General features: G+C 41.4%; 1 protein-coding gene across 1 annotated transcript; it reads right to left on the bottom strand.

Moving 5' to 3' along the window:
• FAM168B (family with sequence similarity 168 member B) lies at nt 1-24,460 on the bottom strand. The gene is made up of 7 exons (XM_067002598.1): nt 24,314-24,460; nt 18,146-18,226; nt 14,622-14,705; nt 9,444-9,586; nt 8,228-8,405; nt 6,787-6,916; nt 1-5,184 (listed from the first exon to the last, which is right to left on the bottom strand). Exons 2-6 carry the CDS (start codon nt 18,213-18,215, stop codon nt 6,804-6,806), a joined length of 588 nt encoding a protein of 195 aa, XP_066858699.1. The 5' UTR covers nt 18,216-18,226; nt 24,314-24,460; the 3' UTR covers nt 1-5,184; nt 6,787-6,803.
• Between the last annotated feature and the right edge of the window lie 3,028 nt (nt 24,461-27,488).

Here is a 27,488-nt window from a genome sequence, read left to right as displayed (position 1 = left end):
CAATAAGCAACACAAGTCAATCTTTATTGAAAACTGAAGTATTAATACATAACAATTCTTGTTACAATAAACGTGCTTTTAAGAATTTAAATCTGAGCTCATCTACTCATTGAATTGCATAAAAATAAAAAAAAGTATGAATTTTCACAATTGAACTGGCTCAGAATGGAATCTCCACTCTTTGTGTTGATGCAATAGTTCAATGCAGGAGTGAGTGATGCCTTAAAACTTATCTTGGAAGACAACATTGACCTAAACTTAAAAAAAAAAAGTACCAATACAACTGTTCGTAAGACAGTTTTAAAAAAAGTCATAAAAAGGAAACCTGTGTCTATTTCATAACAAACATGAAGAACTATTACTGGGGCCTCTTGTACTTCCATTGCATGCACTCACTTTTCCAAGTCTTAGACTTGAGGGCAGCCAATAATAGCATTACAATTAAAAAAAAAAAAGAACACAACACTAACAAATCCATTCTACTTATAACAAGTCTGTACAGCAGCCAGCTAAAAAAGCTTTCCCAGTTTGCCTGCTAAGTGCCCAAAAGTCACAACAGTTTCGAAAAGTCATGTTTACTTTCTTGATGTTGAAACTTCAGAGCCCATAAATTGTTTAGATCTTTTTTTATTTTTTAAATCACAAATGGACCCTTACGACCTCTGGAATTAGATGTTTAAGTGTTGTATTCAACATACAAAAGAAAAGGTTTCCTCTTCCCCAGATAAACGCTGTTCCTCTTCCCTCTCTTCCCTCTGCAAAACACACCTTACTTTCTCTCAACATGCCCCCTAAACAGAGGTGCACACAGACTGCTGAAAGAGTCCTCACCACTTCTGAAAGATCTTTATCCTTTGTGAGACTTGATACACAAAACAATTCTAACTTTGCTGCAGTTGATCCTTTTAATTAGCATTTACCTCATCAAATCTTAGGATTTCTGCAAGAAGCTTAGAGTTGATATAGTATTAGAAAGCTAACACTTTATAGGAGAAACAACCTTAATGAGCTTAAATCTTCATGTCTTTTGAACAAGTGTTCACAAACATTTCAACATCAGGATTAATCGATTGCTTTTGATCCTCTGCAACTGCTAAGGTCAGCCAGTGACACCTGCTGGAGAAGACCAGACATGGATCAAACCTATTTCCTACCAGCTACAGCACAAACCACATCCTGGGCAACTGCAAATTGCAATTTCACAACTACAGCGTCCATCTGCCCTCTTTCCCCCGAGTTCCAGCTGAAGCATTACTATTTTTCATGTTCCAAACACGGGACTTTCACATACATGGTATTCACTATTCTCTAGTATGACTTTAAGCCTAGAGTTAAGTGGTGGTATCGGATTGCTGTGCTTACCTATTCAAGCAAAAATATGTTCTAAACCCAAATTAACAGTGTATAATACTGTGCTTAAGCACTGGGGAGTGATTCCAAGCTAACTCTGACCATTTCTTGCTCAGATACCTTAAGTGGCTGCTACCCAAGTAGAAGTGAAGCCTGAACACCCCATGAAGAGTAGTCAACGTTGAGTACCCTGGTATACAACTCTGTACCATGAAATATCCTCAGACAACACTAAGACATTGTGGTACTTACAGTTTCTTTTGTTTTTTTTTTTCCTCCAGTGGATGAAGTGATATGAGGAAGGACTTCAACTACAATAAAGGTGGTTTGTTTTTTTTTTTTTTCCATCTATCACTGCATCTAAGCATTTAACTTGCATAGTACACTCAAAAAGAAGCTTTCATCAACAGCATTCCTGTACGTCTCCTAGAAACTTCAAACAGGAGATGGTTACAACAAGCATAGGCAAGATCTAGTAGTAAGCTCTCTGTTCTCCTTCTTATCGTTTGGTTAATAACCACCACACCACAGACTAGGGCTACAAGTTGTAGGTGCCAATTACTAGCTATTTTTATTTTGCTGCTGCTACATTTAAAAGACATTTTCATCAGTTATTACTGACATAGGGAATACCTCAGTCTTTAAAAAATACTTTATCTAAATTCAACACCTGAAATTTGAATTAAAAAAACCAAAACACTACCTTGGACTTCTCTCTGTTATTGCTGCAAGTTATCTTCAGTTCCAGGTTTAAAGTAGTACTTTTTTTTAATCATATAAAGCTGCCATAAGAGTTTTTTGTTTTGTTTTTTAAAGAGAAGCTTGATCTGAAATGTCTCTACTGCACTAGCTCTTTTCATTTTCCACAGAGCTCTAGTGCAAACACATACTGCGTATTTATTTATAAAGGAATTCTAAATAGGGAATGTTATATAAAAAGCAGGAGAGAATGTTTCATAAGACCCTCACTGTGTAAACGCCTATTTAACGATGTACAATTTCCCCCGCCGCACTTTTATATCCATGCTTTCTACTATTTGCAACAAAATACCATTAAGATAGTTATATATACACATATTCCCCTCCCATTCCCCCCACCCGGCCCCCCGCACTGTGCTTTTGGTTAATTCCCATATCAAACTACTGGAGACATGCTCCACCCTCCCAGTAGATTGTAACTGATCAAAACTGGGAGGTGTGGTACCTTTTTAAAAAAAGGTAAAGTTTCCCCCTTGTGGATGAATCCCGTAATGCAACTTAGAAAAAAAAGTGCTCAAGTAAGTGAGACTGCCTAAATGTTATGGAATATTATACAGAGACCACTTCCAAGATGACATTTAGGAATCTGAAGTTAGAGCAAACATACAGGATGTTATATTAATTCCTTAGCTATTTATCTAATGCAGCACTCATGAAAAGTTCTCTCCTATGATTTTCAAAGCTTTAATTTATAGGGTGATGAGACAGGAGACAGCAAAGCTTTGAGCTTGTTCTTTATAGCTTCTCCCCAATATAACACTGGTTCACACCTCAACTTTGTTAAAATCATGCTAAGACAACAAAAATGTCACACTCTACTAACTAAACTGAACAAATGGCCTGTATTAATGTTCACTGTACTCTCCGGCACACCTGACTAATCAAAGCTGCAAACCTACAACACAAATGGAATTGTTAAACAGACTTGACCAAAGCAGTACAGATTCAAATGGGTTGTCTGGGGGTAATTTTCCGCTCCATATAAAAACATATGGAAGTCCCTAAGCTGCTGTAAGTGCTCATGAGTAAGGTTTAAAGTACTTATTTCAACAACATCATTTATGTTAAAGGCATTAGAAATAAGGGGGCTGTCCACTGGCAGTCATTCTTGCAAAATAATCCTAAATTTTATAAAACAAAAGGAAAAAAAGTTAAAAAAAATGGAGAGAGTGCTTACTGTAAAAAATAAAGTTACTGAAGGCTCTACCCACCAACGGATTATCCGGTTCACAAGCATCCCACCAGGGCAAAGTACTGGAATGGAAGCATTAAATCAGCACTGATGTTACCCTGATGTACCCACCAAGTCTGTAGAGGAGCAGAACACCCCAGAAAAAATTAACTAGATACAGAACTTATAAAAAAAATAAAAAAATCATTTCTGAATGGAAACTAACCTACAGGAACAATACAGCCTGACATACCTCTGTGTAAACGCTTAGTAGGGAATAACATTTTATAACCATTTACTGCATAATTTATTGCAGGCAGAATGTCTCCAAAAAAAAAAAAATCGCATCTTTCCGGAATCATAAGCAGGTTTAAGAAAAACCTTAATTTCATGTGCAACATTCAAATTAAAAAATTTAAAATCTTCCCCATAAGAATTTTGGAATACAAATGGGTTCTAAGGCTAGCCCTTTATCACCACAGCATTTTTTGAGGTACTTTTTAAAAAAATTGAAATTGCAAGAAAGAATATCAGAAATGACTCATTGCAATGAAATTGCTAATCTGCAGTCAGTCTTATTTTACGTGCTTCCAAGTGCAATTTAGGAAGTAAAAAAAAAAAAACCACTAAGAAAATACATCAAAATGCTGTAACCACTGAATGGCTCCTACTTCAATAACAAATATTTTCAGGAAAAAAATGAACTATCTGAAACCTCTATATTCTGGTAGCCCTATTACAGCATATCTACGGTCCATACTGCAAGTAGCTAACAAGGAAGTTGTGTTAAAATGATTTGTTCCCCTTTAACATACTCATCACGCACACAAGCTTTCCTTGGGACAACATGCAGCTGAACTCCTCCTGTTTGTAGTAGAAAGATCTAGCATTTCTTAAATTTCAGGAAAGCAAGCTGGGTCAACTGCACATAAGTTTTCAACTGACTACAACATTGTTTAGGAAAAACAACACAGATTTCCTGAATTGAGAACTAAAAGAAAGTGTTTTTCTATCAACCTGTGTGGCAGTCTCACTTTAACACATCTTGCATCATATGAAAGATAGTACTGGATATGTATCTCCCCAGGACATGCAATTTGTTATGCAGGTGATGTCACCTCCTACTATTCCCAATAGCAAGTTTTGCCTCAAGGAAGTTTGCTTTATTTACTGGCACACACAGCATTACCTTTATCATTTCATTCTGATCCTTAAGAACATTTGTATAACACTGAATTCATATAATGAAAGTGAAAAGGTATGAAGTAAACGAATTGTGTGTGGGATTTCTACAGTTTTTCCAGCTTTTTTTTCTAGTCACTCCAATTTAGTAGTTGAATTTGAAAAGAATATATCACTAAAAAAAAAAGTGCCCCTTTTAAACTGGCAATTCCATCAACCCCAAAAAGGTTGAAGCACTATCTAATGTATCTTATGGTGGTCTACAAAGAACCTCACTTTCATGATTCTACCTTTTAAGACCCTGCATACATTACAACAGTGCATTAGTGATACAAGTTGTAAAATACTTCTCGGTTCCTTTGGATTTGCATACGATGGTTTTTGCATCAGTCACTGCAGGTAGATTGAGCAAGCTTTGTTTTTGTGTTTTAACATGCATTTGACTAGATATGGATCAGAATAAATTTATACTCCCTTTTTATCATTATAATTAGCTAAAAAATTGCAAGACAGTCCACAAAACAGGATTTGCTTTAAGACTAACTGCTGGAGTTCCAAGATGTAAGATATGCAGCACTGGAAAATCTTCAGTGATCAGGAATTAGTAGTGTTTAGCCAAGTGTTGAAAGCATTCAGAAGAAAAGTCCTGGTTGGAGGCATGAGGGCTTCAGCACCAACTTTTAAACCTCAATTTCTTGATTGCATATCTCCCATCTTCAACCCTATATTAATAAAGAAAGCAGGAAAGATGCTCAATTATATGAAATACTATTTAAGTGTGGTAAAACATTCCAGCATCGCATGCACCACAGTCATAACACACAACAGAAATTAAGTATTACATTAGTGCTACCCCAGTGATTATCCACTAGAATCTATAGGCTTCTAGGTTAAGAAGTCATTACATTTATTTTCTCCCATCGTTTTCATTACAGCTTTCTACTGTCCTTAATAGTTTTGTCTAAGTAGAAGGCGTAATATTAAGAAGTTGTTTTATGTCCAATTAAATTACCAGCAGTCATTAGTTTAGACATAGAGAAACTCTTACTTTTTATACTCATGTAATAAGACATTCTTTGATGAAACAAGCTTTTGTGTGAAACATTTCAGATCTGCATACTGCTATATAGCATCACAGCGAAGCGGAACAATGACCTTAACTACTAACTCGAAGGGCAGTCACTTCACAGAATCACAGAACATTAGGAATTAGAAGGGACAGTGACAGATCATCTAGTCCAATCCCCCTGCTGGAGCAGGAACACCTGGATCACATCACACAGGAACGCATCCAGCTGCTCAACAGGACCCCCAGGTCCCTTTCCCTTTTGCTGCTCTCCAGCAGGGCAGTCCCCAACTTATACTGGTGTCTGGGGTTGTTCTTGCCCAGATGCAGGGCTCTACACTTGCCCTCATTATATATCATTACACATCTCCCCGCCCAATTCTCCAACCTGTCGAGGTCCCGCTGGATGGCAGCACAGTCATAAAACTAAAAAAACAAACCATAAACTAAACTGATTACAAGTGAAAATTTCTAGTTCAACTTGGTCTGACAAGTACTTGATTTCAAATTAAGCTGTTGTCTGTTTACACTCAAGGAAACAGGAGCAAATATGAGGATCCCCAAAACATTAAGCTTGGTGTCAGTTTGACACACATTACATTCCCCAAATCCCACCTTATAGCAGATTTCAAAGTTAGTTTCCTTTGCTCAAAACCCATGGTCTAACTTATGGTCCGTACCAAAACTAATCTTTCCGTGGTGACTGCAAGAAGCGTGAGCTGAAGCGTAATGCGAACAGGGTGAGTATATGAAATTAACTCAAGATTACCTATTTGTTTCAGCAGCTTGTGGGAAAGACTCACATTCACAGCAAGGCAAAACATCTATCTTGCCTTACATATTTAGCCAATCCCTAATAAACGACCAAGTCACGCATATTGCTCTGTTCAGAGATCACAGTACTGCTGAATTTGGCAATTAACAAAGAACCAAAAATATTAAAATACATGGGTCTAAATGCATTCAGAAACGCAAACTTGAGGCTCATCGTTTTGTATTCCACAATCATGCAGCATGAAAATCTAGGTAGTTTCCTAAGATACAGACCACTGAAGAAGTCCCACTAGCTTTCCCTCTTTTGCGAAAACAGTATTACATAAGCAAAAATTTGTGCATTCTAACTCTATTAAAATACTGTAGAAGTACCCCAGATTGCTTACCTTCTGAAAAATCTCCCCAAAAGAACTGCAGTGCTGGTATTTACTAATAAATAAAAATAATAAGGATTAAATGCTTTCAGTCAAAATCAATAACTTACACTGACTGCCGGGATGATCACCACTGCGGGGGCACATAACTATAGGTTGGTGTGCCTGGAGCCCGGTATGTGGGCATAGTAACTGGATGAGGGGCTACTGGAGTTGGGGAATGAGTTGTCAACAAAGTACCTAGGATGAAGAGAACATTTTTTTTTTCAGTAAGCACAAATTCTAGTACAGGAAAAAAAAAATACAAGCAGAGTTAATTAAAAAAATATAGCTTGCTCATCTTCTGATTTAAAATTATCAGCATCATTTTCCTTCAAATCCTCTTCCTTCAAATCAATCTTCCTTCAAATATTTAAGCACAATCATTTTGATATTTAGTCCAATGCAAAGATACTCATTACTCCAAAACAGCTCTAGCAGAAACCCTGCAACATAAGCATATTGTTCACTGGAAAACATTTTCCCACAGTAAGCTTTACATGCCAAAAGAATACTTGATAGTAGAGATAACTTGACTGAAAAATCAGAATAAATTAGGTCGTCGTCTACATTAGTACAGAAACAGGTTTTTACAGACTACGGGGGTTCAGAAACAGTCTGAGATAACCAGGATCTTAACAGCCTTACTCTGTAGTGCTTTGTAAGAAGAGTAACAAACACCTGGGATAAGCCTGCCCACATGCAAAACAAACAAACTCTAATTTAGTTTGTGACACACTGCTTCCCTTGATTTGAGATTCCTCAAATTAAATAAGTTTGATAAGGCCAGAATCTGAAAACAAACTCATGGTGCCCATTTTTTAAATGACTGAATTGCATGTCATTTGAGTGAATGTGGACATTTCTTGGTGAGTTGAAAAGCACTGAGTAACAAAGCACAACACCCCCTCAGTGAAGAAGCACAGAAGAGTCTAGATATTGGTTAAAAAATATCTTCTCCAAAGCGCTAGAGCTAAAAGAATGTGGCATTAGGCAGTAGGCATCCCTAACCATTGCCTATCACAGAGGACCCGCATGCAGTGCAAACACAATGTTATATTTCAACATACAAAGAAAATCAGTGAAGTAAGGGTAGGCTGAGAACATTGTGTTTTGCTCAGCCTTTTAGAGGTTGCTGTCTTCTACTATGTACAAAGAAGAAGAAATCAGACTCTACACATCGATGACCAGCAAAGGATGCAAGAAGATGTGAAATTCCATACATACGTAAAGAACAACCCTTTTACCATAATACTAATATCAGAAATAATAGTAATATCCCCATCCTTAAGAGGTGGTCAAAATATCACTGGACAAGTAAGCAACCTGATCAAGCAGGACCCAGTTTGAAGACACTGGCCTGGACGACCTACAGAAGTCCCTTCTAATCTCAGCAATTTTATGGTTCTGTGTAGCATGTCTCTGGCATCACATTTTTGTAATGCAGCAATGTTCTGCCTCAACTGAAGGACAGCTTCATCAAGAAAACACTAGAGTTTTAAGTCCACATACCTGCTGACATTGCCATAGTAGTCCCAGCCACCATCCCCATAGTCACACCATTTCCTCTCGGTGGCGGAATAGGAGCAGGATACATAGTTGCTGGCATGCCATTAGGCTGCACAACTGTGGTGTGGTGAATTACGTGGGGTGGTGCTGCATATAAAGGCTGCGTGTAGTAAGTGCCTTGCTGTTGAGAAAAAAATAAATTAAGCAATTATTGTGTAACTGGTGAGGAAAATAAGTGTTATCTTTTTTCAAGAATGTATCAAAACACAAAAGCTTTATTCAAAAAAAAAACAAAACAAAACAATAGATTTACAGAGTAGAAGCTAGAATACTCATTTCAGCTATTCCAATTCCGTTTCACTTGCAAAATTGGTAACATTTAGTCCCTTGTTTTAAGGCATTACTGCAACATTCAATAGCAGAGAACGAACTAAGCTTTCCAATCCTGACTGCACCTTCTGCAGTAAGGTCTCATTCTTCATTCATTCTCTTTGTTTCACATCTTTTCATATATTAATCCGTAACAGAACTCATTCTTTCACAACTATTTATTCAACTTGTTTCAATTAAAGAACCAAAGGTTTTTAACAAATCCAAATACACTAAGCAAACTGGATAAACCCTGTTAGATGCTCATTAATCCCTTTCAACTACTGTGCATGTGCCAAGCAAAATTTCCTCTACAGAAAAAAGCACCTACTCTTCTCCTAACAGTGTTTTGTTGAAGTGTCTTTATTCTATCATTTCTAGTAGTTCAACACTTTGCCTGTTGAAACAGTCTCAACAATTTTCAGTAGTTTTTAAACAGATTTGTTAACTCCTTGAATCGTAACAAGAGTCTTCCTAAAAAAAGATTAGTGTAAATCTATGACAATTTTTGACAAAATGAAGTCATGATGCGGTAGTTAAAACTTCCAGCAATCATTCTTAAAACTACTGAATCTAGTCTCTCTTCAAGAACTTAACATTTCATCAGTGAGCACAGAGCAACCGTCACATAAGAAGGAACATAAAGGTGGTGTAACCGTCACTTAAGACGGAACACCGAATTACTGCATTAAAAATCCTCACCGTTGTCAACTGAAAATTCTCTCCAATCATGAAGGAATGAAATGCAAAGTAAAGTTCACAGTTCAACCAGGCATTACAATGTAAACAAAACACTATCCAAACAGACATAAGACAGTTTTTTTTTTTTTTTTAGGTTTTGTTCATTTACCTGTGCATATGGATTCTGCTGTGGATAGGCACTTCGAACTGGGTACACAGCAGTCTGATAGGGATTCGGTGACGAAGAATATGGTGGGACTGCACCACTAGTAGGCGAACAAGATACTTTATATGGGGTGCCTGGTGTATAACCTGAAACAAAGGTAAATCTGCATTAAAAATACGAAAAACAAGTGTCAGTACACTGCTTGTGAAGTCGGGGGTAACAATTTTCTTAATTTATGAACTCCTTAACTTTCACGTGAGTACTCAGTAGCCTAGTCTCAATACCCACACACAAGTTATATCTTCTGTACAGTACTAGTAGCACTCTGTTTGTAACACTCGACTGTCTCAACTAAGAATGCAGAGCTACTGTATTTTTGCACCAACTTGCTTTTCAAATCACTGGATATAGGATAAAAAATGTGGATTTGGATTTTAGCAGTAGCATTATTGTTAAACACTTGGATTCAGCGTAACAGAGAGCATTTCTCTACAGAAGGATCTGGCATGTGTTAAGGTCAGACAAGTTCTCAACACACCCCAAGTTGTACTGGCAGATGATAATGGGTGGCTAACATGCATTTACCTTCTGTAGAACATGAAACAGCACCAGAATAACTATATCAAATACCAGAATTTTGTAAAGAGCCCAAGATGGCTCTTCTCTCTAAAAGAGAACTGGGACACAATCTTTAACATCCACTTCAACTAACCTCAACCCGTATTTGCTTTCTGATATCTTCTCAACTAGCTAAGTATGAAAGACCATACCATTAAAATATAAACACTAATTCACTGCAGCTGCAAATTAGACTTCAAAGGCACTTGAGTATCTTTAAATCTACTTTTGGTATATTTCGGATACAGACATACCCTTAATAATCACTTAAAATTAATTTTATACATTACAGTAAGATGACAGATGCCATCAGAATGATTTTTATCACTCCTATTAGAAAGGCCCTAGAGTCAGTCTGTGTTGTACATGTCAAGAACTGCTCAATTTTCACAGGGATAAGTAGCAACTGCTGGCTCATACCCTACCTAAATACAGGTGGTTTTTCTGTAACTCCTTCAGCCCTCATCAGAGGCACTGTCTCCAGATAACAGATGTCAGGGCCTGATGAAGGATGGAGGATAGCTGTGAAAAGCACCGCTGCTGTCACAATATGCTGCACGTTACTATCCCAAGATTACACCATGATTTAATGGCCAGAACGGGAATACAAATATGTTAGCAGCAGCATCCAGTGGTAATGACATTTATGATAGTAAACAAGAGCCCTGGCCTCTTCCAAGAAAGTGCCTGTGCTATGCTGAAAAGATCACAGAATCAGGATCACAAGATCTCAGGTCTCATGCAGGCCCACCCTGCCAGAAAACGCAACATGCACAGAAGAGATTTCTATTTACTTGGAATTGTACTAACCAGTACTAGGACAACACAAAGAAGAAATACCACTTGCTAATTACAGAAAAAAAAAAATGAGACTACCAGAACAGAGAGTAGGTCAGCTTTAAAAACTGTGTCTGGGATGTGCTGGCTTCAATACAGAGAACAGATCAGAAGCCACACAGCATACACACTACACTCATATCTGTGTCGTGAAAAAAAGAGTCTGTGCAGACAGCATGATCACAGGTGACCTTCATTCTTTTTGCAGAAGTCAAAATGCTGAACACAAAGCATCACTACTGAACTACAGCTACACTACAGTCAAGCCACTCTCATTCTGAAAACCCTCCAAAACACCTGTACAGGCAGTTTAACTTTCATTATTCTTACAAAGTGGTACAAGGGTATTCCGCCTTCCCACTTCATTTTTTTCTCCCTTTCAGGGACCAGAGATCTTAAAAGTAAAACACATGGTTATACAAATACACAGAAATTTAAGACAGACACCTGTAAAAACAGAAAGTACGCTTTCTGAACAGCAACGACATGGCACATTCAAATGTTATTGCATGTTGTGAAACAAGAGCCTTGATTCTGCAAACAAGCAGTTACGTAAGAAAAATTAAGAAACAAATCCCAGCTGTTAGGACAAAGAACTGAAAGCTGTTATCCACCTTAATTAGGTCTCCACATTTTGAACTTCAGTTTATCATTTGAAGAGTAGCTAAGAATTAAAACTATTCTTAGCTCTGAAATAAAAGTTTATTTTCTATTCAACAACAACAATAAAAACTCTAATAGTATTAACTTTTTGCACATCTTTATTCCTTTTCCATACAAGTGAAAAATTTCTTAATCTTCCTCTGGTATATAGCACAAGATCTATTCTAACACTAGTCAGTGCAAACTAATCTTACAAAACAATTATTTCTAACAAGTCAACAATCCTCCCCAGGAAGATTCAGAATCAGTGATTCAAGAAGTAGCTGTAATTTCTTCCTCCCCTTATAGGATCACAGAATCATCAGGGTTGGAAAAGCCCTCCAAGATCATCTGGTCCAACGACCCCACCATCACCAATGTCACCCACTGAACCCTGTCCCCAGGCACCACGTCCAACCTTTCCTTGAACACCCCCAGGGACGGTGACACCACCACCTCCCTGGGCAACCCGTCCCAATGCCTGACTGCTCTTTCTGAGAAATGTCTCCTCATTTCCAACCTGAACCTCTCCTGGCAAAACCTGAGGCCATTCCCTCTGGTCCTATCACTGGTTATCTGCGAGAAGAGGCCGACCCCCAGCTCCCCACACCTTCCTTTCAGGCAGTTGCAGAGAGCAATGAGGTCTCCCCTGAGCCTCCTCTTCTCCAGACCAAACACCCCCAGCTCCCTCAGCTGTTCCTCACAGGACTTGTGTCCCAGGCATTTCACCAGCTTTGTAGCCCTGCTCTGGACACGCTCCAGGGCCTCGATGTCCTTCTTGTAGTGAGGGGCCCAAAGCTGAACACAGTACTCGAGGTGCGGCCTCACCAGAGCAGAGCACAGGGGGACGATCACCTCCCTGGCCCTGCTGGCTGCACTATTCCTGACACAGCCAGGATGCCGCTGGCCTTCTTGGCCACCTGGGCACACCGCCGGCTCGTGGTCAGGCGAGCATCAATCAGCACCCCCAGAGCCTTTTCCTCTGCACAGCTTTCCAGCCACTCTGCTCCAAGCCTGTAGCGCTGCAGTGTCACCTGCAAACTTACTGAGGGTGCGCTTGCTTCCCTCGTCCAAGTCATCAATAAAGATATTCAAGAGCCTGGGCCCCAACACTGACCCCTGGGGAACACCACTGGTGACCAGTTGCCAGCTGGATTTCACTCCGTTCACCACCACTCTCTGGGCCCGGCCACCCAGCCCGTTTTTAACCCAGCACAGAGTGTGCCTGTCCAAGCCATGAGCTGCCAGCTCCATTCGAAAGCAAAAACTGCAAGAGGATTTGCGAACTGCAACCAGTAATAAGACTGCAACTGCCTTCATTTATGATCAAAAATCACAGCTGATCATCAGCATAGCTATAGGAATCATGATGATATATACAACGGAGCACAGAAGGCAAAAGCACATCACTAAGTTTATCTCAACTGTGAAATGAAAATAATACAGACTGGTAATAAAAGCCCACACAAGGTTTTGATTCTCATGCTAACAGGTATGTCCCCAATGAGAACTGCTCTCCCCTGAACTCCACTCCTGAAAAGTTAAGCAATCCAGTGCACACGCAATCAAGTATCTCTAGATCTGATACTTGCACACGGGCAATACCCTATCCAAAGTGCAGATTTTTTTTTTAATTACTCGAGCTTACAACACCTATCTGCTTTCCTCCCTTAAATTTGTGATTGAAGACAAGCCGAAACCAGTTCTGCACTTGCCTTGCCTCTATGCAAAAAAAAATGGACACATGGATTGTACTAACGAAAATAAGAAGGCTCTGCAGACAGACCTTTCAGATTACTTACTCTCTCTTGCCCTCAGTAATTGCTGCCCCACCCTTGTACGAAATCAAAACAGCAACTTACAGCCTGCAAAGAGATGAGTTTCTACGGACTAACATCAGTCCTCCTTGTCATACAGAGTCTGACTGTAAATAAATAAATTCTGTTTTCCTTTGTGGAGTACAACAACCATGTTTTCCTTCACCACAAGGTATCCTGGACTCGAAGGTACAGTTGAGAGCGAGATTAAGATTCAGGACTTACTGGAGTCTCCTGGTAGTTAATGAAATGCCACACATTACAACCACTGAGTTTCAATACTGCTAGCAGACTTCCACAACGTAAATTTCACAGTGTTAAGTAGCATCCTTTCCTATTCTTGCATAAGTTATGCAAGGGCATTCAGGGCCAAATTTGGATACGTGCACGTGTTATCTCTGAAAAATTGGCATAACACACACAAGTGAAAGTTCTTGAAGATGGTCCAAATCTTTGTAACAAAGCAATGTAAGGATTTCTTTAGTATGCAATAATGCCATAGAGAATACCGTTCTATCAAATACAAGCCTCTGGTTTAGGTAGAAATTAAATAGCACCCATTTCCATTTTGTTTCAAGCATTAGCATATCAAAATCATCTTCTATTAGTGAAAACAGAACTACATGAAAAAAAACTTAGATGAGTCTTTTCGTTCTTCCATCTCCCTTCTAGGCTCATCACGTTCCCTTTCTCTTAACTAACAAGCATGCAAGTGTAGTTACCTAAATCATTCCCCAACATCCACTACAGACAAAAGGGTTTTTAACCAGCAGCCAGGCTTTTCCAGGCTATCAGTTTGTGCAAGACAATTCTAAGATCAGAAAGAAGGCAGTAAGCTGAACGTGGAAAGAAATATGATTAAAAAAAAAAAAGGATGAAAAAGAACTGGTTTTGGAAAACAACAACAAAACAAAACATTTAACAGACAAGAATCTGGAAAGAAGCAGTAGGATGCAAAGCACACAGAGTCAAGAAGGAATCAGCAAGGGGAAATGCAATGTATTTTTTAAGTATCAACCTGAAATATAGAAACAATGACTAAGAACTCAAGCTTTTCCCTTCTCTGAAGGTGAAAGCAGTATGACAAGTCTTAAAACAAGATTATACTCATTTTAATTTCTCAGATGATTCCTTATGAGTCATATTTAAAATACCGTAAAACTTACCTCACAGTGTGTTATTGTTAGCACCAACAGCTTTTCCTTATTCTTGGTTCTAACAACTTCTAAACTTCAGGTTATTTTTTAGACACAACTATTACACATACCTGTTTGGAAGGTAGGATTTGCTCCAGGATACATATTAGGGGAATAGGCAGGAGCAGCCGCTGCATAGCCCATTGGGAAGCCAGCTAGAAGAAAGAACATGCCAAAGTTATTTTCTAGACTGACTGCCAAGTCTAACTACAACTTTATTCTTCCTGTACACCTTCTAATTGAGACGAGCTAGCAGATGGCCTTCAATCACACTTCTCAACTAGAATACCAGGCTCTTCTTCTCCCAGGCCACCTGAAGCTGAATGCTAGCTGAAGGGGGCAGCCAAGGAGTCACAAGTGCCATTCTCCCTTACATCACTGTTTCAGCGTACCTTGATGTTGTCCAAAAAACTCTTGTATTAGTCAGACAGCAACGTTTTGTGCAACTATACAAAATTCTCAAAGTTTTATGATCTGATGAAGAGATACATCTGGCGAAAACCTCTTTTTCACAGAAATAATGAAATCGCTCAAAGTCAGAGCAACTCTGACTTTCCAGGTTAGAGAGATCACAAGTAGAAAGTACAAAGCAACCTTAAGCAATTCAAAACACTTGCTATATTCGATACAGATTTGTTACTACACTAAGGTATTAAGCGCACCAGTTTAAGCCCTGTACTATGACACTCAACAGTAAGTAATTCACTGGGGCAATGGCATAAATGGTAGGTAAACATTTCTACACCAGAATTCAAGAACCACTATGGCTAAACTAACATGATATACTCATCTATACTTAATATCACCACAAAGTTTTCAACATCTGCAGATATAAAGCAATGACTATGCACCTCATCACCCTCATGCTTAAAGCTGATAGTTCTAAAATGCTACTCGGATTTGAATGATTTCTATTTTCCCATAAATCCCAGAGACTTTATCAATTACTCTTAAAAAAAAAAAAAAAACTTAACTTGGGACTATAAATATACATATCCTAACTTAGCTCTGTACAACGCTCTGCAAACATATCATGTCACATACAATTAGTCTTATCCATACCGACCGCCTACATTTTTGTCTTAAATTTCAAGCCTAATAACACACCCAAGTCATAACAACTTTTCAGAGTATACATAGCTTGGAAGTTTTCAAACTCACAACCTCCTAGTAAAAGGTTTTCATGCAGTTCTACACCTTACTAAACTGACGTCACATCTGCAACACCATTTGTTGTCCAAGTTTTTGGTTCTCCATCCTTTCTTCACAGGTTTAGCTCCACAAATCAGAGCACTCTGAGCTGCTCAATAAACATGTAATTTACAGGAAGTGCAACTATGCCAAAACTATGTAAACTATGCCAAAACTATGTAAACTATGTTAGGCAGCAGTTTTAATATCTAGAAAGAACTTTCATCCACATGAGAACACTTGGATATTGGTTCCTTAATACTGTAAATTCATCCAACAACCTCACATAGGTGTAGTACAATATAAACAGCCATTAAACATGCAACAGCTTTACAAACACAGTGCCTTTAAATAATACATTCCTCCTAGCAATATGCTCATTACTTTCTATTACCATGCAACCCGTGTACATTCAATCATCCTGAATGGAAAATCTGTAGTTTCTACATTAGAAGAGGCAAGAAAAGGAGACGTAGCCATGTGACAATTAAAAAAATAACCCTAAAATGCAAATCTACTTTCCATTTTACAGAATGTTTTGAGTTTATCCCATGGCCATTAAGCATGAACCAGACAGTTCAGTAAACTGCATCAGTGTAACAGGATAGAACTAATTGACGAAGCTGAATTTAAGAATCAAGTTTCTGTAAACTGACTGAATTCTGTAGGCAAGAATTTTGAGCCATCAGCTTGAAGCACAGCATTTAAGGCACTTTTATAATGACTTGACTTACATTCCGTGTTTTTCAGTTATGACAGTTTACAACCATGCAAAGACTGGCAAATACACATACAAACACACAATTACGAGTACCTGCACCAAATAAAAAAATAGTTGTTATTTAAACTGCCATTTACAAATCTGCAATAGTACATTTTCCTAAGTAAAATGAAATACTTAGATCAGACTAAATGACAACTTCAAAGCAACACGTAAATGGTTATAAGTAGAAATGAAACCCTGGTTAATGTAAATCTGCATTTAGAAAATGAATAGAGATAAAAATAACAAAGTAGTATTTCTGTGATTTGTAATAATTTTTATAACGCTAAAGAAATACTTGAAAGATCAATTTTGAATATAGAGATAAGTGTACTGTAACTGACATTCATCAGTAAACCACGGGTGCTTGCCTTACTATAAAAGTACTCTAGCCAATGTAGCTGATTAAAGACAGTTACAGAGAAGGTGACCATCCTGCAAGACATACAGTTACACAGCATCAGCTCTACAATTGATTACTGCACCATTTCAGTGACTCAATAGACTTAAAAATGTTGCAGTTTTTCTCCTTATCAATACTGTAGGAAAAAAAATCAAGGAAGCTACACTAATTTGAGAAGAAAATAAAAGTACCTGAAAACCAATAAATAAAAGATACAAAAAATTAAAAGGGCTTTCCGTGACCAAGTCAACAGTAAAGAAAATTCCTTTATACACTAGTATCTAGAATGAAAAAAAATAGAAAAGGAAAAGAAGAACACCAGGACACTACCTAAGCGGAAACACAAATTTTAAAACTGCAAATAGCAGGAGGAAAATACAGTACAAAGATTATTAACATTAAAAGTGCAGAATGACTTCTAGTTCCAACAGAGACATCAACTAAATCACAGGACAACCCTCTTGTAAAAGCAATGAAGATCTACTTGGTTACAATACATAAAATCTGCGTTGAAAGATCCTCTAGCCCCTCTCAGAAAGGAATAATTCATTTACCCCACACACATTAGAAATAAAGACTCTGTCAGTCAAGAAGCACAGCATTTGAAATGCCTCACAGAGGTACACAGTCCTTCTCCTCAGCCTTCTTGGAAAGTTTTGCCTGTCCACATCTAATTATCAAACTTCTGAATTACGGGGACATCAGAAACCAAGCCTGCTCACACCAAACATTAGTAGATAGGGGGAGGGGGGGACAGGGACACACACACACACACACAAGTACACAGTGAAAAACCTGAAACTGACTGAGAAGCAAACAAATAATCAAGAAATACATTTATTTCTCCATTTTCAAAGCACTTTTTCTTGGTCTCTGTTTTTAAAGCCATTTTCTTGGTCTGAAGTTTGATGTTGTGCTTCAGGCAGTCATCAAGCAGATTGCATAAACAAGAATTACAGGAGAAAAAGGTTAAAAGTATAAGCCAACTAGAGGCAGAAATAGATTGATTCCTCTTCTTCCAGTGCGTAGTTATTTGAGCTCCTAAAGTAAGTTACTTTGCGAGAGATAATAAGTTAGAAATAAAACTTAAATGACTCTTGAAATCTCACTTTTTAAATTAAAACAAAAACCCTCAAACGTAACAGATTACCATACAAGCCCACTCATAAGTGACTATTTCTTGACTACAGAGAACAATATAACCCAAGTTTATTTAAAAAAAATAAAAAGTGAGTTACCTGGATAACCAATTCCTTTGGCATTTGCATAGGGAACCCCAGAAGAACCAGGGCTATACACAGGATTCATGATTTCAGTAGCTGTACAAGGAAAAAAAGAAAAAAAAAAAGACATTTACTTAAGTACAGGGAAAGTTTGAAATCTCAGCACCCAAAATGTAATTGGAAATGGAGGAAAGCGTATTGGGAGGAAGAAACAGAAGAAAAAGTAGCAATTCCACTGCTTATATCAGCATTAAAACCATACCTACAAGTAAGACAACCATTGCAGAATTAAGTTTCAAAGCATCAGTAACTCTCACTCAGCTAGAAAATCTCTAGAATGAAACATTCCCTGTTGCAGAGGATGCTTTCAAAATATTTCCATCTCCCTAAAAGCTCCCCTGTGGCGCACAAGTCCACAACACACTGTAGGAGCTCAAACTCTCCTGGACTTCTCTATCTGTCATCTATTGTCCACCAGCCACCTACCATCTCTGGATGCTGGTTTCCTCATATTTCCCTTCTTGAGGCATCTAGCCAAGGGATACAAATACTCGTGTCTATTACTACTGGCACTCCAAGCCAGGGACTCCAGTCCTTTATCGGCACTAAATTCATCCACTGTCAGCAGCCTAAGTATTAGAGAAGTGGAACAAGACCTTCTATAATTTGACAGCTATCTCTCTCAAATTTATTTACTTTGTTTACTTGCAGAGATCTTCAGAGCATATAACATACGTGCATGGAGTCATTGCTGAATTGTGTGTTCACACACCAAAAAGGCACTTATCATTAGCATGACAGGCAGGAATAAAACCAAACCCACAGTTTTAAAACAGACCTTGTATGTACACGCCAAGGAAAGTAAAATGGCACTTAAGATGCTTCTAAAGATTTTCTAGTAAGGCTGTGTACTTCTAGGAATTACTGCATGAGAGCTCACAAGGACGCCCATCACGTGCCTCTATTAGAGTACTGTTTGCAAATACTGTTCTAAAATTTTACCAACAAAACACGTATTTTAACCCAATTATCTTCAATCCTCTGATTTTCTGCAAGTATTTACAGATTTACAGTTTCTCTCCCTGTAAGTGCCAGTTTTTCACTCCAAGTAGCCTCTGATGCCAAGACAGGAGCGCACACTGACACCGGACTTTGAGCTGCACAGTCTCACTTACAGAGCTGCGTGCTATGAATTGCGCTGTTTAACAATTTTGTAAATAAAGTTTATGAAGCAAAATAAACTTTAGAATTATGCTTTCAGCTGTTTAGTTACAGACTGTGGTATGGCAGGAGTCTGTGTTAAGTCTATCACCACGGCTGCCCCGATAAACCCACGTTAAGCGGCTGCATAAGCACAAGTAGCTTGCTTTCCAAAATGAGCAGCATTAAAATCAGCTCTATGGCAAGAGTTTTAGCAGTACCTAGTAGACAAAGGAAAAAAAATGTGCAAAATTAGGAAATTGGAAAGTAAATGCTTATGGGACGCTTCTTACCGAGTTTCACAAAAAACTCGGTCTCCACATTAAGAGAATTACAACTGTTTCTCAGACTGCCCATTAGCAATACTAACTAACTCGAATAGAATTGCTTTCATTTTTTCAGCTTCACACCAAATTACTGTATTGATAGTATTGTATCAAAATGATCCAATACATTAGTTAAAAACTAAACCACCTGCTCTTTACATTGCTTAATACCAAGAAAGTTTCCCTGGACAGTGCATTTCTATCACTGGACCAACATGAAAATGCAGTTTGACACAAATCCCTTTGGAAGTGCTCTAGAGCAAAGCAGCCTTCAAGTGCAAAGCATTATTTTCCACTGAAGCACACAAGAGTACTGAATCTGCTGTACCTTCACTAACAGGCGTATTGTGCTGGTCTAATACATCACTGTAGCAAGATTGTTCTCCCCCCTGCTTTCTTTTGCATATCATCCTTCCTAAATAAGGATTCTCATTTACTCGAAATTTTCCAGTCTGTTCCCTTGCTCTCCCTGTATCTGCATCTCATTTGCATCTTTGTTCCTCTCTCAGTGTTGAATTTGTCAGATTTTTGCCTCTGAACTTACATGGGAGGTTCAACCTTCAATCCAGTCCCAACATTTCCAAATTGGGGGATAAGTCTTAAGGGAAGTGCATAATGCCTTCCACTTAAAACTAAATAGCACTCTCCGGCAAACCCATATCCCTACAAATACCTCCCTGCAGCCCTCAGCAATTAGAAGAGAAGATGATCCTGTGAGCCTGCCACCATTCTGAATGACAAGATAAAGCAAGAAAGAAAAAAGACTGGAAAAAAAACAGCAAAAGCCTTCTGTAAATATTTGGGTAATATAACAAAACAAAAAACCAAACCAACTACTAGATGTATTAGCAGTCAGTGACTCCAAAGAACACCAGGACATGTTCCTGGGGACAACTTAAAGCCATTCAAAGCTTCAGATTTGAAGACAGTGAATAGGAATGGTCAGGCAACTCATCAAGCTAGGAAGTGATGATTAAGAGAAAGGAATTCCAGCTAAGAAAGGTGGAAAAAAAAAACAAAAAAAAAACCATGGCATTAGGAGCCTGCAAACTTTTACTGGAAAAAAAAAAAACAAACAGCAACTCAACTTCTACTTCAAATGCATCCATACCTGAAGACTTACAACTGCTCCCTCAGCCGTCAGCACAGCCGCACCATGGGCATGCACACACGCACACACACGTGCAGCTGCAGAGGTATGTGAATTTTACCACTATTGCTTTCACTCGTTATTGTTCAGCACTGAAATACAAGTAGACATCCAGCCATGTACAAAAAGTACTTACAAGTTTCTATAATGCAGACAAAACTTCAGATCCAATTGCAATTAAAAATAATTATTTTCAGGTCTTCTCTGAAGGACCCAACATGTGTAAGTATAATTACAGAGTATTACCCAGTGGTTGCAATCATCCCAACCGGACCATAATTTCACTTGGAAGAACATCTGTTATATTGAAATACGGAACCTTGCAGTCCACTCTTCCGTAATGCCTCAAGTCCACATCAAACGCTAGGGAAACTAGGATAAAGTGAACCCAAAGCAGCGTGGTTTTCAACCTTTTTGTTGGCATCCCCTCCAAAGCATTCTCATGTTAATGCCTATGTAAAGAAGCGTCTGCAGTGCATCCTCTGTACATAAATCGCACGGAGTCAACTCTCTATAAATTACCCAGTCACCTAACTCTTTCAGCTGAAGTGAAGGCAATCACATTTATTAAAGATGCTCTGACTAAAGACTTGGAAAACATGCTTGGGAAGTACAAATGCTTCGCCTTCCATTCTTGCCAAAGACAAACAAACTCAGGTTTGACCAAGCCTGCTAAATCTCATCTTGGGACAGATTCCAGGACGATCACCCTCCTTTTAAATCCATGTTTCAGGAAGTTGAGCACAAAGTCCGACTGCCTCTAGCGCTCCAAACTGGAGATGCTTTTGCGTATCAGCTTTCCTGCTGCAGTCACAGTGTGTACGTTTCTATGAATTTCTGCTTTTTAAAATTAGTTTATAAAAATGCATGAAAAAAAAAACACAGACCAATCAAATACTATAAAACAAACTGCACTTTTTTTTTCTAACAGACGTTTTCTTGCTACTTATTTTTAAAGTTGTGCAGAAAAACTGTTGAAACAAGATCTACTGGTAGTCATTTTCTGCTCTTTTTGTCATAATTCCATCACAACCGTTCAATAAGAATCTCTCAGAAAAGTAACTAGCCTAAAGTACTGTGCGTCCATTAATGTTTTCATTCTCAGAAGTTAACCGGACTCACATTAAAACATTATAGTATTTAACATCTGTCCATCCTTGCATACTTTTTCAATGCTGTTTGCTATGAAACTGTACAAAGGACCCAATTTCCATGTATATACAATTCCTTATTAGGCAAAAAGTGAAATGCCTTCTTAGCAATCTTCAATTTTACCCATCTGATTTCTAGTCAAAGCTTAAAGAAGCAAAACGCAATTCCTAAAATTCCAGTTTTAATCTAAAAAAAGTCACTTCTGCTCCTAAATAAGAAAGAAAATAGTTGATCACAGTCCTGCTCTTCAAAGAGCTGACAATGATAATAGACTCAGTTGCACTAATGTCTGTCAAGACTTCAGCCACTGAAGTCACAGAATCACCAAATACCCTGAGTTGGAAGGGGCCCACAAGGACCACCGAGTCCAACTCCTGGCTGCACAAAGGACCACCCAAAATCCCAACCCCTATGTCTGAGAACCTTGTCCAAACACTTCTTCAACTCCAGCAGGCTCTGTGCTGTGACCCTGGGGAGCCTGTTCAGTGCCCAACCACCTCTGGGTGCAGAACCTTTCCCTAACCCCCTCTGTCCTGACCCTCCCCTGTCCCAGCTCCATGCTGTTCCCTCGAGTCCTGTCGCTGTCCCCAGAGAGCAGAGCTCAGCGCCTGCCCCTCCGCTCCCCTCGTGAGGGAGCTGCAGGCTGCCATGAGGCCTCCCCTCAGCCTGCTCTGCGCCGGGCTGAACAAACCCAGGGACCTCAGCTGCTCCTCGTACGTCTTCCCCTCTGGGCCCTTCCCCTGCTTTGGAGGCTTCCTTTGGCTGCTCTCTAGCAGTCTGATGTCCTTATCCTGGGGTACCCAAAACCGCACAGGGTGCTTGAGGCGAGGCTGCAGCAGGCCAAGCAGAGTGGGATGATCTGCTGTGTTCTCTTCCTACCAATTTGAGAAAGCTGAGACATCCACAAAGGGCTAACTAAGCACCAGTTCAGTGACAGCGAGCGAGCAGGACAAGCCAGTGGCAGTACAGACTAAGGTTTTCCTCTTCCAGGCTGTGGTCCTACAGTTGACACCTTTGCACAAGCTCCCAGGTGAAGGAAAAGACAAAGCTGGAAAGATCGTTTGCACGCATTCCTCCCCTGCTCCAGCTACAAGATCTTCTTTCCATATGGGAGTAAGAACGACAGACCTGCAATCGTCCTTCTGTAACTACACTTTTTTAAGACTAAAAAGGAATAAATTAAGACTTCAATCCTTTCTGATCAATACCATTCTCATCTGTAAATCTATTCTACAAGTGGTTTGGGATTTTTTTTTTTATATTTAATTCTCACTTAAATACCGAATAACAGAATTGGAATAACCGTACATTAACAACAGCACTAGTTGTGCCCAGTATCAGCAAGAGCAGATTAGCAAAATTAGGATAAGTTCAGCTATGATGAGAAGTAAATAAAACTCAAACTGAAAGAGTAGAAACGCAACACACAAAGAACCGTATTCATAACGTTTTGGTTAAATCTGCAAGCTCTGCTTCTTGGCAAGTTATTATCCTACAATGCATTGTCGTTTAGTGTCAGTTTATTCCGTGTTCCTTTCGGAAAGGAAATGAAGCTGTCAAAAGTTCCACAGAGAGATGGAATCTCAGAAGGCCCCGTAACTCCTCCTACTTTCTGACCTGCAAGCTGAAGTAGGTAATTACTACCACAAAAACGACAGGTCGGGAGCTATGCACCACACGAGCACGGGAGTTCTACGGCACTAACAATCAGACATCCTACAGTGAAATCGCATTAGAGCAGACAGAAAGTCTAGTCAAATTAGGCAGCACGCACAGGGTAACTGACCGCTCGCGAACGGCCTACATTCAGCCCTTCTCATGCCGAGAGCTGCACGCCACCGCTCGTTTCAGGGCCGCACGCTTATTTAAGGGCTACCGCTCCCTGTGTCCCACAGCACGCGTCCCAGCAGCCGCCCGGTGCCCGCCGCGTCCCTCCGCATACCCTAAGAGACCCCGCGCCGAGCCGCGGGCCTGCCGAGCGCCTTCCTCCTTCCCCCCTCCCCCCCCCGAAGGTGACAGGGCGACGGCAGGACGCGTCCCGGGGCCGGCACCCGCCGGGACCGGGCCGGCACCCGCCAGGACCCGGCCGCCACCGCCGGGCCGGCCGCCAGCCCCCGGGCAGGGCCCGCACCTGCCGCCGGACCCCCCGCGGGACCCCCCCCAGCGCTCCCCCCGGCCCCGAGCCCGGCCCCGAGCCCGCCCCTCGGGCCCGGGATGGCGCCGCCGGAGCGTGCGGCCCGCCCGGGTAGGCCGCCGGTGCAGGCCGCGGGGCGGGCCCGGCGCGGAGCGGCTCCGGAAGCCGCCGCCGCCGCCGCCGCCACCCGCGGGCGCAGCGGGCCCGGCGCTGGCACTCACCGGGCTGCGGCGCTGCGTGCTGGGCCCCGGCCGGCGCGGGCTGCCTGCGGGGCGGGGCGGGGCGGGGCGCGGCTGCGGGCGGGGCGGGGCGGGGCCGGGGGGGGCTGTGGGGGTGCAGCGGCCGCCGGGCGGCTCCGGCTCCTCCGCGCCCGGCCGCACCGAGCAACTGCGCACCGAGCCTGCCGCGACGTCACTTCCGCGCGGGGGAGGGGCGCGCACCTCGCCGAGGGGGCGGAAGCGGCCGTCACGTGCGCGGAAGGTTCCCCCCTCCCTCCCCTCTCCTCCGGGTGCTGCCCCCGGCACGTGACGGCGGGCGCCCGCCCCCCCCCGCAGCTACCGCCGCCATTTGGCTCCGCTCCGTGAGGGGAGCGGGGGCGGCACCGCCCGGGCTCTGTGTGGTTCCTCAGTGGTTTCCGCCGGTCCGTGGCGCTGCTCAGAACGGCTGTACCGAGCGGGGTACGGACCTGAAGCGGATTGAGCGGTGCAAGCATAAAAGTTTTTTGTGATTTTTGAGCCGGGGAGCTCTTTCACTCCCCATCTTCCAGCCGCTGGGTGAAAGTCCGCCTCCGCAACCTTCAGACCTGTTAAGTTCTGACAAGGTCATAGTTTGAACCTCAGACAAAACACTCAGATTTATCTCCAAATGTCTAGAGCTAACCTTTTCGTAAAGCACTAAGCACCTGCTGAGGACAGGACAAGGCAGCAATGTGTGCCAGGTGAATTTTGCCCAGAGACGCCTAAGCCCTGGCCAGGCAGAATTCATCTTGTCAGCCCTTAAAAACACAACGTGCAAAACCACCTGCACTCGCAGCAAAAGGCACAAGGGATAGTACCAGGAAACTTGCTGACCTTGTTCGCCCCTCCATTTATTGCCCCTTACTGATAATTCAGGCTGGCAGCAATGAAATTGCTGAGAGAAGCCTGAAGGCTGTCAAAAGGGACTTCAGGGGATCAGGGCGGTTACTGGATGGAGTGGGTGTGCTGGAGGTGTTTTCCTCCATCCCTTCAGTGGCTGGGAGGGATACTGAGCGGACCTGGAAGGCCTGGCTGATCAATACACGGCTGAGAGGCTAGTACCGTCACAGGAATTTTGTGGGTTTTTTGATCATGGGGAGGTTTACTCAGCACCTGGCCTGATGGCTGTCGATGAGTCCCACCTATCCCAAAGGGGGAAACGGACTCTAGCCCGGGAGATGGCAGGGCTCATGGAGAGGGCTTTAAACTAGGTATAAAGGGGGATGAGGAGGAAATGAGGCTCAATAGAGATGAGCCTGGTGGAGCAATGCCAGGGTTTGGGGTGAGGGCAATGGCAAAACTGAAGTGCATCTACACCAGTGCACACAGCATGGGCAACAAACAGGAGGAGCTGGAAGTCGTGCGGCGGACAAACTATGACCTAGTCACCAACACTGAAACGTGGTGGGACCCTGCCACGACTGGAGTGCTGCAGTGGATGGCTACAAGCTCTTCAGAAGGGACAGGCAACTAAGTGGCGTGGCTCTCTATATTAGAGAGTGTTTCGATGCTGTTAAGCTTGGGGTTGGGAATGATAAGGTAGAGTCCCAATGGATAAGGATTAGGGGGAAGGCCAACAAGGCAGACATCCTGGTGGGGGGCTGTTACAGACCACCAAACCAGGATGAAGAGACGGATGAGTCATTTTAATGTAGCCAGTAGAACCAGGGAGGTGATCGTCCCCCTGTGCTCTGCTGCGCTGAGGCCGCACCTCGAGTGCTGTGTTCAGCTTTGGGGCCCTCACTATAAGAAGGACATCGAGGCCCTGGAGCGTGTCCAGAGCAGGGCTACGAAGCTGGTGAAGGGCCTGGGACACAAGTCCTGTGAGGAACGGCTGAGGGAACTGGGGGTGTTTGGTCTGGAGAAGAGGAGGCTCAGGAGAGACCTCATTGCTCTCTGCAACTGCCTGAAAGGAAGCTGTGGGGAGCTGGGGGTCGGCCTCTTCTCGCCGATAACCAGTGACAGGACCAGAGGGAATGGCCTCAAGCTGCGCCAGGGCAGGTTCAGGTTGGAAATGAGGAGACATTTCTTCTCAGAAAGAGCGGTCAGGCATTGGGACGGGTTGCCCAGGGAGGTGGTGGCGTCACCGTCCCTGGGGGTGTTCAAGGAAAGGTTGGATGTGGTGCTTAGGGACACGGTTTAGTGGGTGACATTGGTAGTAGGGTGATGGTTGGACCAGATGATCTTGGAGGTCTTTTCCAACCTTAATGATTCTATGAATAGTCAGCAGTATTCAACACCTGTTAAGGAAACGACTTGGTAAGCATTGGGAGGCAGCCTGAACAAAAGATTTGTACAAGGAGAGACGAGACAAACAGTGTCCTTAATTCAGAGGTGCTCTTCACAGGCACCATGACTAATATTACCGAAGAGAATGGATGGCCATTGGGGATGAACTTGGGGAACTTGTTTCACTCGTTTCACTAAAATTTCCCATGCTCAGGGATATGCAGTACAATTAACACCCTTTTCTGTCATCCCACAGTGCATTAATAAAAACCTGAGGGGTATTACTATTCATTACCAAACAGCATTATACAAAGTATGCCTATAGTGTAAGTTTTAACTTGTCTCAAAGTGTAAAGTGGAAAATATTCCAGCTGAAACAAAAACATGACAAAGCAGCAATGTGAACTCTTGCACACTGGCAACACATATAAGCTAATCACTGTCTGGTTTGTGCAATTATTAGTCTCATATGTTAGTTATACTCTTGTCAACCACTAAAATACAAACATAAATGTGTTTGAGAAAAAAAATAGGAAAAGATGGAAAAAAATAATAAAAACAAAGACTTTACATTTCTGATGTTTCTCTCATACGTCATGGTTTCCGTAGCAAAATGTACAACTGATAATGTTCTCCATAGCAGAATTGCAAATTGATTCACAGCTTGCTGACTTTTATGACAGGGAGTACAGTTTGCACTTTTCTAATTATGCTCAGATGCCTCCCACTTACTGTAATACACTTTCCAGAAATGCAAACTGGCTTACATCAGTCGTGCTGGTCAGCTGCAGAGGAATACTACAATGTACAGAGAGGTATTATATCGACAACTACATTACAAACAGAATTCCAACATTAATATCTAGACAAGAGTGAGAATAATGGTGACTTGGTACTATGGTCTCTAGCACTACAACGCAATACTTTTTCT

The sequence above is a fragment of the Anser cygnoides genome, chromosome 9 (genome assembly GCF_040182565.1).
Source record: "Anser cygnoides isolate HZ-2024a breed goose chromosome 9, Taihu_goose_T2T_genome, whole genome shotgun sequence".
Classification (NCBI taxonomy): domain Eukaryota; kingdom Metazoa; phylum Chordata; class Aves; order Anseriformes; family Anatidae; genus Anser; species Anser cygnoides.
The sequence above is the reverse complement of the archived record's forward strand: the minus strand, read 5'-3'. Positions and strand labels throughout refer to the sequence as shown.